Source organism: Macrobrachium nipponense, chromosome 24 (genome assembly GCF_015104395.2).
Source record: "Macrobrachium nipponense isolate FS-2020 chromosome 24, ASM1510439v2, whole genome shotgun sequence".
NCBI classification, from domain to species: Eukaryota; Metazoa; Arthropoda; class Malacostraca; order Decapoda; family Palaemonidae; genus Macrobrachium; species Macrobrachium nipponense.
Window position 1 is genome coordinate 202,384 of NC_061091.1, and position 12,173 is coordinate 214,556.

At 35.3% G+C, this 12,173-nt stretch overlaps 1 protein-coding gene across 6 annotated transcripts in view; it reads right to left on the minus strand.

The window, feature by feature from the left end:
* Positions 1 to 197: 197 nt before the first annotated feature.
* LOC135204602 (rho family-interacting cell polarization regulator 1-like) overlaps positions 198 to 12,173 on the minus strand; it is a 272,580-nt gene continuing 260,604 nt past the window's right edge. For 4 of the 6 annotated variants that reach the window (XM_064234765.1, XM_064234771.1, XM_064234753.1 and 1 more), the window contains 9 exons: positions 11,889 to 12,089; positions 11,573 to 11,674; positions 11,107 to 11,229; positions 10,621 to 10,767; positions 10,027 to 10,179; positions 8,057 to 8,180; positions 6,915 to 7,086; positions 6,435 to 6,582; positions 198 to 2,409 (listed from right to left, as the gene is read on the minus strand). In XM_064234765.1, the coding sequence (XP_064090835.1) occupies positions 2,026 to 2,409; positions 6,435 to 6,582; positions 6,915 to 7,086; positions 8,057 to 8,180; positions 10,027 to 10,179; positions 10,621 to 10,767; positions 11,107 to 11,229; positions 11,573 to 11,674; positions 11,889 to 12,089 (1,554 nt within the window). In that variant the 3' untranslated portion in view covers positions 198 to 2,025. The remainder of the gene's footprint in view (positions 2,410 to 6,434; positions 6,583 to 6,914; positions 7,087 to 8,056; positions 8,181 to 10,026; positions 10,180 to 10,620; positions 10,768 to 11,106; positions 11,230 to 11,572; positions 11,675 to 11,888; positions 12,090 to 12,173) is intronic. The other 2 variants (XM_064234777.1, XM_064234784.1) reach the window with 2 other exon arrangements.

Here is a 12,173-nt window from a genome sequence, read left to right on the forward strand (position 1 = left end):
CTGTCTGTAATACCGTAGTACATATCAAGACCTTATTAGCAGATTTATTAATGAGAAAAACTGTAATCTTACTTGAGGCAGAAGTTGGCATCATTTGCAATCAAACTCGGTTACAGACACTATTCATGAAATTATACACGTTCAAGTAATTTTTCTATGAAAGAAGCAATGCTTATAGAGGAAGAATTTAAAAACTATTGTTTCATGAGTTTTCTTAACTTCTGAATTGACTGTGTACAATATATCGACATATATGAAGAGAAGCAATATACAGGGTAAACATATCAACATACAATATGTACAGAGACAACATGGCATTTTTCACCATTAAACATACATAAACATATACAATGTAACATAGAACAATAACGTTAACTTTCAAAAATCATGAATTCAAATGGTTAATTCCATTATCTCCAAATATTTCATGTATGAATGTATGAAAAGCTTATAACTGTAGCACATTATAATTCCCTTTTAATTTTATGGCAGGAATTATTAGAATATATGAAATCTTACAATTAATAGGACTAGACAAGTCTGAAACTAATAAACATAAAAACAAGAGACTGATTATTGTACAAGAAAAGATTTACATATGCACTATACAAAAAATGGCAGAGTATACTTTTTGCGATGACACCATGATAACACCAATAAAATTATGGTTCTGGGATGAGGCATAGCCCAGTGGAAAGGGACAAGGAGGAAATATTGAGCACAGAGTTTTGCTAGGCAGCAGCGCAATGCACCATGTGCACAAACTCTTCCTCAACTATCATGGTATTAGTTTCAGCAATGAAGAGGATATTAAACACCTTTAATTTTTTGCCTGGGTGAAAATGGCTTATTAAAGAGACTGTGTTCTCATTTGCTACAAACACCTCTATGCACAACTAAAGTGAATCACAGAAATCAGCTATTGAATTTTTTATGCAAACAATTTTGCAACCATTAATGATTGGCTACCATAGATAACATGATAACATGACATATACTCAAGAGAAGAATCTTGCATGTAAGGATTTCCCACTAACTGAAGTAAGAATTGTGTGATTATTGGGAGTCTCTGAGCAACAGAAGTAAAGTTCCTATACATACCAGTAATCCATCAACAAATATAAGATTCTTGCAATTACCAAATAATTCCCCAACAAGAGAAGTGATAAACACTACTATTTCCCATCAACTAAGAATTTCTATATACCAAAAGGTTTCCATCTACGTATATATGTAGTATTATTTTTTGCATACATTAAGGTGTCCTATCAACAGAAGTAAGATCCCTGTAAATACCAAAGTTTTCCAGAAGATTTGAACAACTATTGCACCATACAAGGACTTGGGAGAACAATTAATAACATTCTGAGACTCATGCAGGATACATAATACTGTACTGTGAATTCAGAAAATCCTCATGACTCTCATTCATACACAAAACCTCGAAAAAAGATGCTATTCAAATAAGCTTTCCTTTCACTGAAATCTAGAAACACATTTGGTCAAGTTCCAAATGTAACTGTACCCTTTAAAGGGTGCATGGCTTTATTGGGCTAATCAAGTGAAAACTTTTGAATAATCTTTATCAATGGTAGCATCCATTACTAAACAGCCGACATGGATAAACCTTTAAATATTGCAACAATGAGCATTACAATTACAGCCACAGTTATGCCATAACTAACCCACAATAGCAGAGGTATGAGTAAAGTGCAATAATGCCAAGGTTATAAATTACAGCAGGTGTTTTTCACAAGCCTTCTAAAGGCTTCACAGTATTAATACATTTCAGTCTGTGTTTAGCACTGCCTTCCTTACCATGTCACACATGATATATTGAGATTAAATAAAATATGACTGAAAGAAAAGTTATAGAAAATAAATTGCACAGTTCTCATCTTTAATCATTTATTTTAACAAAAAATCAGTCTTTTTCTGTATGAACTGCAAACTACGACATTTTTGCGTCATCCCCAAACAATATGCCTCCACTCATCACCCCCGAATCATGGAGAAAGTAGTCTTTTATAATTTTGTTTTCTCTTTGACTTCTATTCCCTGGAATCCATGAGATGAAAGCTGAACTTGGTGTAAAGCTGTCTGCCCTTCTGTTCCTAAACTCAGAAGAGAAGACCTTGCAGCTTCTCTAACTTCTCCACTGGAATCATTTTGCTGCAGGAACGACAGAACCTCAATAGGTTGCGGCCAGTCTGGAGCACTTTCATTGTGAGTGTGGGAATGTTTCTTAGATTTACTGGAACTTTTATTACCTAAAAGTTTCTGAGAGTCTCCTTTTGTCTCGGTGCTTGAAGGAGGGACAATGGGTGCCAGTACTCCAAGAAGTACAGTTGCTGCTTCACGATCACTAGTTCGAGTTGACTCTAGTAGAAGTAAGCATAACTCTACAACCTGAAATAACAAGGTAAATCTCCCATTACTGCTTTCAATATCATTATTAAGTAGTTTAACCAAACCATTGAGCTACTTAATTCTCATAGTGCTGGCCCAAATGATTTATCTCTATCAAATAGGTTAGATTATATTTATTAAATTAAAGCACTTCAAAATTTTATACTTAGTTTAATTGAAATTTATTTACATTCGGACGAAATTTCTTGAACTGTTTAAAGATTTGTTTCCAAAACCTGGCATTTGTTCTGATTATACTTGGAACATTCATACAAAATGTTAAATGTACTTTCATCTTCATCATCAACTGATTGTGAATGTAGCAATGCCAATGATTAGTAGTATAGTACCTGTTGTAGTAACTGTGAGCTAGCTATTAGGACTAAAATGTACAAACTTACAGAATCATTTCGAGTAATTAAACATTATTATTCTTTATGCATTTAAAAAATATTATTTTCCATTCTGCAAAAATGAACCAAAGTATGGTTTTAAAAACAATATCCTGTTTAATATAACTCTAAACACTAAGTACTGTTTATTTAAGAAAGTGAAATCAAATACTGTACTGGTTACTTGGAAAGATCTGTAATGTTTATCTAAGATTAAGCAATATCAAGTACTGTTTATATAAATGAGATCTATTCTCTATAATTTGAATTACATACATATTACACCACCCAATGATGCTGCTCTTTTACTTAGTTCAATGAACTTACCAGGTAAATGATGCAATATGTCACAAAGAGTCTGTACATGCCACAAGCATTTAATTTTACTTGTAACTCAGTGTCTGGTAAGTGCAGAAAAACAAAATAAATGACTGGGAGGTTAACATAGTTCATATTTTGTCAGCAAAAATTCCATATTCCTTGACTGTACGTTGCAAGTGCTTCTGCCTACATTTCATTCACTTTTCTTGTCATTTTAACTGACCTTTATTATCATCAACATACAATGCATTTCCTTTTTAATCTGACAAAGAAAATAGATTTTAGTAAACTCGTGTGAATTTTGTGTATTAATGGTTTTACTCAAATGACAATTGCTTGTTATCTATTACCTAACAGCTGCAAAATAAATTTCCATATGTTGTGCACCTATATTTTTTCTCAGGAGAACTTGTAGGGCACCATTTTGAATTATTCAATGATTTTATGCATTTTTATCTATACTGTACAGTAAATTTACAAAATTAATGTAGATGGTGAGCTTTTCTTTCAGGACTTGGCAAAAGCACTGTAATAAAAAGGACTTCAAAGACTGATGGTCATAGTTTCAAGAAAACTGATTAAATCAAGATCAATGATCATGACCCTGGAACTTCCAAGGACCGTAAGTCCATTTGAGAATTTTATTCTAATTGAATACACAGGCTGATAATGACACCAAGTTGTGCTGCGGCCTTCAAAAGTAATCTAATGGGCACGGGTATTGTTTAGAAAAGGCCTTCGCAAGTGTTTTTTCTCTTCAAGCAAGATTCATGACCCCACAAAATGGCTCTGCAAAGAACAAGATATGACATTTGCCATCACCAAGAACTAAAGCTCATCCCCCTCCAGAGCACAGACAAGAGGTCTACTATTTTCCAAGCCAAAGCCAACAAAAGACTATCTAGCACTGCTACAAAAACCCAGACTAAGCTGTGGCTGTCCACCACCTAAATGAAGATGACCCAGAAGCATGTTCTTGCAAGGTGAAGGTTGATGGGAGCATAGTCTTGATAGGATAAAGTCTGTCACATGAATTTTGTGGGGTAAAATTATTTCTTCCACCCAAGAGCTTGCTTCGCTTACATATATGCAAGGCTCTTTGAAAACACTGGGGCAGTTTGCTGGTAAGTCTTAGGCAATGAATCTCAAGCACACACTATCAATTTATGAATTTGCCCAAATGGATCAAGCAGCCTGACAGGTAGATGCACTGATGCACTTCTGATTCATGTAAAGTGGAGAAGTTAGCTGGATATAGGATGGCAAAATGCAAACTAATGGAATGGTCCACATCATGGAGAAATGGTAGGTAAGACAACCTGAACCAGATGAAAATTAATAAAAAAAATAATAATAATGGAGAGAATGGGAAAATCAAATATGATAATGTTGGTAATAATGAAAACAATAAGCTGTCTCTTCCCACTGACCTTATAGATATTAGCCAGAAAACTGGCTAGGTAGGACAAATCTAGCAATTTTGTGAAGTGAAAATCGTCCATAGTACAAAAAAAGTCTTTTATGAGTCTCTTGAAAAGAACACAAGAAAACTGTAGCTGCTGATGCTATCAGCAGATATAAATAAGTCTTTCCCCCACCATGGTAGTTACTCCAAGCCCAAGTATGCACAGCCCCACAGAGACATAAAGAACATCCATAGTACATCATATAAAACTATCATGATCAGAAAAGTATACCATTCATGTATACCAGATTAGACAACCTGGAAGAGAAACATTGAGAGAAAAATTCTTGTGTACCTGTGGATCTAAATCTGCCCCCACCCCTACCAACACAAAATACATGAGCACTGAGTCTTTGGAACTGTTAATAGAATAGAATATAGAATTTAAGCCAACCAAGTATTGGGAGCTATGAGGTCATTTTGTACTGGAAGGGAAATTAATGGTAATAAGGTTTGAAAGGTGTAAAAATAGGAAAACCTCCCAGTTGCACTATGAAACAGATGTTAGAGAAGGTGGAAAGTTTGATGTAAGAAAGAGAATATGAATGGAAGTACAACAAAAAGGATGAAAGAGGTTGCAGCTAGGGGCTAAAGTGACACTGCAAAGACCCTTAAGTAATGTCTACAGTGCACCACTTGAGGTGCACTGGCAGCACTAGCCCCACCTATGGGGCAAAAGGGCAAAAACTGTACTTCTTAGCACAAATATTCATCTAAAATGTTTATTTCCTGCTGGCATTTACATCAAGATTAATGAGTGAAATGAAATCTGTGAGGATGCTCATCTTTCCCTATAAAGTGCTCTATATGTACATCAAGATGCTGTAACTGTGCAGACTATACTGTACTAAAACCATCTATTACTGTTAATACTCTTCATGTCTCGAAGTCTTTCTCTGTAATAAGCTGCTTTCCCTATTGGGGTCATTGGGCTCGTAGCATTTTGTTTCTTCAACTATGATAGCAGCTGGGCTTGTAAAAACAGTAGTACTAACTGGATAATCATCAAAGCACCATCTTGTTTTAATTGATGGGAATTTTCTCAAAGACAACATGCACCATGCACAAATGGATATTTTCCATGGTATTACACGAACATTATCAAGTGCGGGCAGGTGACTGATTCACTACACATGCCTCTGCCTTTTCAATAACAAAGACTACCCTGCTGGCTGCCATAATACCAAAAACTTGCTGCTGCATGGACTTGCTTTTTAATATTTCACTTAGGTAAATAGAAAAAATTACCATCACTACTACCACTACTACAACTACTGCTACATCTCACACCGGAGAAGAATGTTAAAGAAATAATACAATGTATCAAATTCTAAATGGAACTGGTCAACTAAACAGCTAAAAATGTTCATGAGCCACCTGCTTCCCTGGTAAGTGCTTAATCAGAAAGTTTTAATTCTCATAGAGATTTCAGTATATACTTATTAAAAACACACAACTAATTTTTACGATGACTCCTCTCTCCCCATTTCTTTCCTACTATGTAGTCCACTTTTCCAGCACACAAAGCAATTTGTGAGGTTTTGCAGGTGAAGCAAGAGGTTCCCATTAAGGAAGAAGGTCTTGCCTATACGTAACAGCACTTCCATTATTTCCAGCAGCTAATTGGTACCATGTTTATGCATCACACCAATACAGTACTGTTATGGCATGCCAAAGGTACACTGAAAAGACAGCTGTACCTAGAAATAGTAATCTTGCAAACTACATTTTTCAATGGTTAATTTGGTTCTTTTTAGGCAAAGAATCCATCTAATAAAGTAGCATGGAGGAAAATAGTCAAAACTAATCAAAATGTTTAGTCTAATTAAACTTGAAAGACATCTTACCATATGCATTAGTTGATTGTTATGTGCAAGACTATTTATGAAATTTGTAGTGACATGACGAAGTTCAGAAGGTCCTGCCAGTAACTGACCAATTATCTTTATATGAAGAGTTGTTGGTTCTTTGATTTGGTGTAAAGCAGATTCAACCCTGAAATAGAGTTGGTTCATGGATGAAAAAACATGTCATGTCTTCAACTGTACTAATAATTATGAGGAAAATATGGGCCCTGTAACTCTTCTTTATAAGAAAAAAAAAGCTTGTTCCCAAATGAGAGATGAAAACTGGAGCTGTAGTATATGTTAAAGTTGGCTAGCTAAGCAGTAACAGGTGACAAGTAATGGCAGAAAGCAATAATACATTTGGTATCTGTTGTTTGTTTATTTTACAATGATTACTATCCATCTGATACCCATTTCACACCAGAGATAAGAGTATTTTATACAAAAAACACTATACTGTATTTTTCCACTGATACTTACTTTGCAGGATTAGCAGAAAGAAGATCATCAGCAACAACGAGACTTTGAGCAGTTGAAGGGACGGTGTGCTGGAGGGGTCTATGCAAGTGATGAAGAAAATGTCCTACTGTTACCATCGCATTTCCATCATACTCCTCACTGTCTGTCATTGTCCGAACTATCTCTTCCAAAACTGAAAAAAGCAATTGATCCTTATCACTGTGGCAGTAAAATCAGTATTTAAAAAAAATCTACAGGGTGTCCCCGGGTTACGACGGGGGTTCCGTTCTTGAGACGCGTCATAAGCCGAAAATCGTCGTAAGCCGGAACTTCGTAAAAAATCCTAAGAAAACCTTACTTTTAATGATTTTGGTGCATAGAAAACTATGTAAACTACATTTGTATTGCATTTTTCATAAAAAAACCTTCAAATATCGATTATTTGGCATTTTTGGTGTCATATTTCATCTGCCAGATGAGCATTGTAGGCGTTGTAACCCTGGAAATAATGTCTGATGAATACAATTGAGAAGCGCCTTAACCTCGGAACGTCATAACCCGAACCCTTCGTAACCCGGGGACTGCCTTATCTTAAAGAAAACATACACCTAATTTATAAAAACCTTTACAATTTTGACCCAAAACTGAACTGGTTTGTAATTGCAATGCATTGGCAATTATTATGACAATGCATTGCCTAACTGAGAGTTCTTTTGTTTATGCTACCATTATTCTTCAGGAATCAGGATAAGGAATCTTAGGTAAATCAGATAGTATTACACTGTAACAGGTATTACATTGCTTTGTGGGCTAAAACAATATTTTTACAATAAAACCAGTTTACACTCATCACCACAAACCATAAATTTCTTGATTCCATGTGAAATGGATCTTCGAAACACCAACCTGAGAGAACTAAAAGAATAAACTTTATTGTGCAAGTGCTGGCTAACTCCCATCAGGCCACATGGTAACAAAGCTTGGTTTAATCTGCCTTCCTCATGGAGCCGATGTGCAGTAGGTTTCTTTGTTCAAATCTCTCAAGTGGTGTGTCTGGGTCCATTTCTCAGAGAATAAGGCCATTTTTACTTAATGGATTCACAGAAAATTATCATTATGGATCCCTAGTCCCAACGGGCCAAAATAAAAGTTGAAACACTTACCTCTTCTTGCCAGCCCCGGGACAGAAGGATCAACTAATGATGATACTACTTGCAGAAGACCAGAAACTACTGCTTGACCAGGAACACACCAATCATCACCACCTGCTACAGAATCCCAAAGTACCTGAAAGACATTATGTAATAGGTTAACTCAAATAATTTATACTTGATTGTTCAATATAAACACGGCAATTCTGTATCCTAATTTATGTATTTGTGATAATTACTATATATATACTTGTACTTTACTAAAAAAAACAGCAACAGAATATCATGCTTGAGAACTATATATATGTATACTGTAATATGGTTGGTAATATATATGTATACTGTAATATGGTTGGTATATAAAAGGAAAATTTTTTTTATTTATCAAAATTAACGTGCATTACAAATTCAGCTATTTAAAAAAATGCCTCTCAATGCAACAAATAACTTTTAAACATGAAATACTTCAAACTATTAGGTTAGAGTTATATACTACTGAAATAGGAAAATTTTATATAAAGAATTTGATTTTGGGATAAGATCAAGTTGTTCAAGTAGTACAATATTTTGATCCAGACTCTGTACAGTTTCTTTGAATTCGAGTTTTATGACCAGGCTAAACAAGTTTTTCATGGGTGGGATGGGGTTGGGGGCCAGGCAGACAAACTCATACGACTGATACTTCCTGCTCTCTTCTCAAGCACAGATCCATCTAGGATGGCTCAAAGAAAGCCGTTAATAAATCTTTAGAGTGCAGATCTCCAATAAATAGGTCCTGACATCTTCCTTCAATTATACAATGTGATGGTTATACTTTGCCTGAATAGGTGAAGTAAGGTAAGTCAGTCCTAATGTAAGCTATCTACGCTAAGGTGTAGTAAAATTTCTTATAAGGCCATTCTCTCTCTCTTCCATCTGCTAACATTGTAGAGGAAAGAGAGCAAAGACTGCACAACCAGATTCTTCAAGATGATTATCACTTGCGTGAGGAGAATACTATGGTCTCTTAACTCGCTCCTTTAGGTCATAGAGCATTTGAAATCAGTCCCTAAAAATAATCCTATTAACAATCAAAGAGAAAACCAGGTTGATTGCTCCTAGCCTTCACAGTCTTAGAACCTCCAATGATCAGGCTGGATGCAGTTGTACTATATCTGGACAAATGGAAACTGATCTATCTCTTTTCAACAATTAAGTCAGAAGAATATAAATACTTAATTTAAGATTTATTTTTCAAATACCTTTCCATGATATAGCTTTTACTAATGTGATAATGTCATGGAGAGGTAAGGTTCATCTTAAAAAAATATACAGGCAGTCCCCGGGTTACGACGGGGGTTCCGTTCTTGAGACACGTTGTAACCCAAAAATCGTCGTAAGCCGGAACATCACCAAAAATCCTAAGAAAACCTTACTTTTAATGCTTTGGGTGCATTCAAAACTATGTAAACTGCATTCTTATTGCATTTTGCATCAAAAAAAACCTTCAAATATTGATTATTTTGCATTTTTGGTGTCATATTACTTCTGCCAGATGAGCGTTGTAGGCGTCGTAACCCTGGAAATAATTTCTGATGAATATAATTGAAAAGCGCCTTAACCTCGGAACGTCGTGAGCCAAACCCGTCGTAACCCAGGGACTGCTATACATAAAGGACTAGTTTGTCAGGTCTCTGTCAAGTTTCAAGGAGCTTACTTCCTTATATCAGTCTCTCAATGCTTAAGGGAGCACTCTGGGCACCAATGTGAACTGGTTTACAGATATTTATTTCTGCAAAATTTTTCAGTTTAGGATGTTAACTGCAATATATAGAGACTCCATGTAGTACTTATCTGGCTTAGATAACACAGGATTGACTACTTTTAAGAGTATCACAATCCCTCAACTCCAATTTTCAACCAACACACCTACTTCTGAATTTAAATACTTTACAGGCTATCTGAAATCTCTGGTTGAAAGCTATATTCTTCACATTACATACCTGTACATGAGGAACAGTAATCAAATGTTGAGGTTTCAAGCTATCAAAGTTGTGCCGATGGGTGAGAATTCCTGCAACCAGTCTTCCTTCTTCTTCCAACAACTTTATGGAGTGGCGCTCTTTAGTTCGTAAGGGGCCAAATGAACCTAAGTGCTGTAATGAAGAGAATTTTTTAGGATATTAATAGATTAATTTACAGTAAAAGTGTAACCAGCTTTTAACCATTTTAAAGCAAAAAATATTTTAGGCACCTTGTAAGAAAATAATGACAATACGTAATATGATTACGATTTTCCAATATACATTACATATTGCCTTCCCAACTTTTGATCCTACTGTCATCAAATGAGGTTAATCTACATATACTATTATTACTATAAATTACTTTATCTAGTCTACTAAATCATTCTGGCTCACAAAACGGCAGCCACAAGTACTGAGGCAGAAAAATTAAAAGATGAACAGTCATGTAGGAAAAGAATACCCACAGAGTGGCACTTGCCACTGCAGTATGGGTAATCTGTAATCTTAAAGTTACTCAATGTGTATGACATCTTAATACTAATTCATATTTAATGCTTCTCTTTTACTAACCTGCAAAAGTTGAAGAGCATGTCTGAGATGGATGTAAAGGAATGCGTCTAACTGGGGAGAACCAGTGACAAGGGAATGAGTAGTATCAGGCAAAGCGGGAGGCGTTATAACAACCATTGCTTCTTTGTTTCGTTTCTCTTCACATTCCTGTTAGATAAAAATTGACCATCTAATAGAATGAAGAATCTTGTCATCATTTAAATACTTTTAGTGGTTTTTATGCATGGGACTAAAATACAGTGTTATGTTTACACAATGATGAAGCATTGAAATCTTACACTTACCAACAAAAAGAGATTATGTAAAAGTAGGCAAGGCACAAAGGACATTCAGGAGGATTGAAACATACCTATATTAGAAAAAAAACTCTGGTACCAATTAAAAACTATTCTGAAAATTAATTTCGTCAAGCAAATGTTTAAACAGACTGATGAAAATGTTAAAACTTAAACAATGCAAAGACACTACTGTACAGCTAGTACTCACATCAGGATTATCATCTTCAAAGTCATCATCACATTCAGCATTGAGGAAATCAAAGCATTCCAATGCAGATTCTACAGATAAACTAATTTCAGATGTATTGCTATCTCTTCTGCTTCGACAATTCTGGAAAAAGAAGGCCTCTGGCTGAATCAAAATTGCTAAAAATCTAGTGTCACAACTGTACATAATATTTTTTGACATTACACTATCTGTGTTGATCTTACTATAAGTACTAATCTAAGCCATGAATGAAACAAGAATACAAAATGTAACTGAACAGAGGTACACAATATACTGCTGATAAAGGGGTACACAAACAACAAGTAGGGTCACTGGTGTGATAAATATTTCCAAATCTGTAATTCCAATTACTCAAAAAAATTGTGAGGAATCTCTCATATATGGCTCAAAAATAACCAACTAACATTCTGAACATTTTAAAATAAAGGTTGCCTATGTTACTCACTTTGCACATATCATCAAGTTCTAATACCGCTTCTTCTAATGTGTTCAGTTGTGGGAACTGGCCTTGTATATCCTCTAAGCATGTTCGTAACCGACTGACAACCTGTTTGAAATGCAATAAAACAAAAAAAAAACAAGAATCAACAAACATCCATTAAAGGAAACTGAAATAAGGGTAATAAATAACTGGTTAAAAATAATCACTTCACTCTGCATAGAATTTCATAGTAATTTGAAGTGCTACAATACATCCATATATGCCCATCCACACTATAATCATAATCCATAATGATAACCCAAAAACATGTCACACCTACCTCTCTTAGAGTTAGAGGAGGACGTGTTTCATCCCAGTGCTGGCCATCACCCCATCTAAAGGACTCAGGTTCTGTACCTAAAATATCTAACTGATGGGATAACGACTGAGACATGGCTGGAGAGAGACCAGTCGAATAAGACGAAAGGTGTGAGAATGATCTCGACATCATATCCATATTGGAGCCTTGCGAGATGCTGAACTGTGGAACAAAAGCAAATAAATTACAACCAATGCCACAAGGAAGGCTTCATATTGCATATGACATTCAACAATTTGATCATGA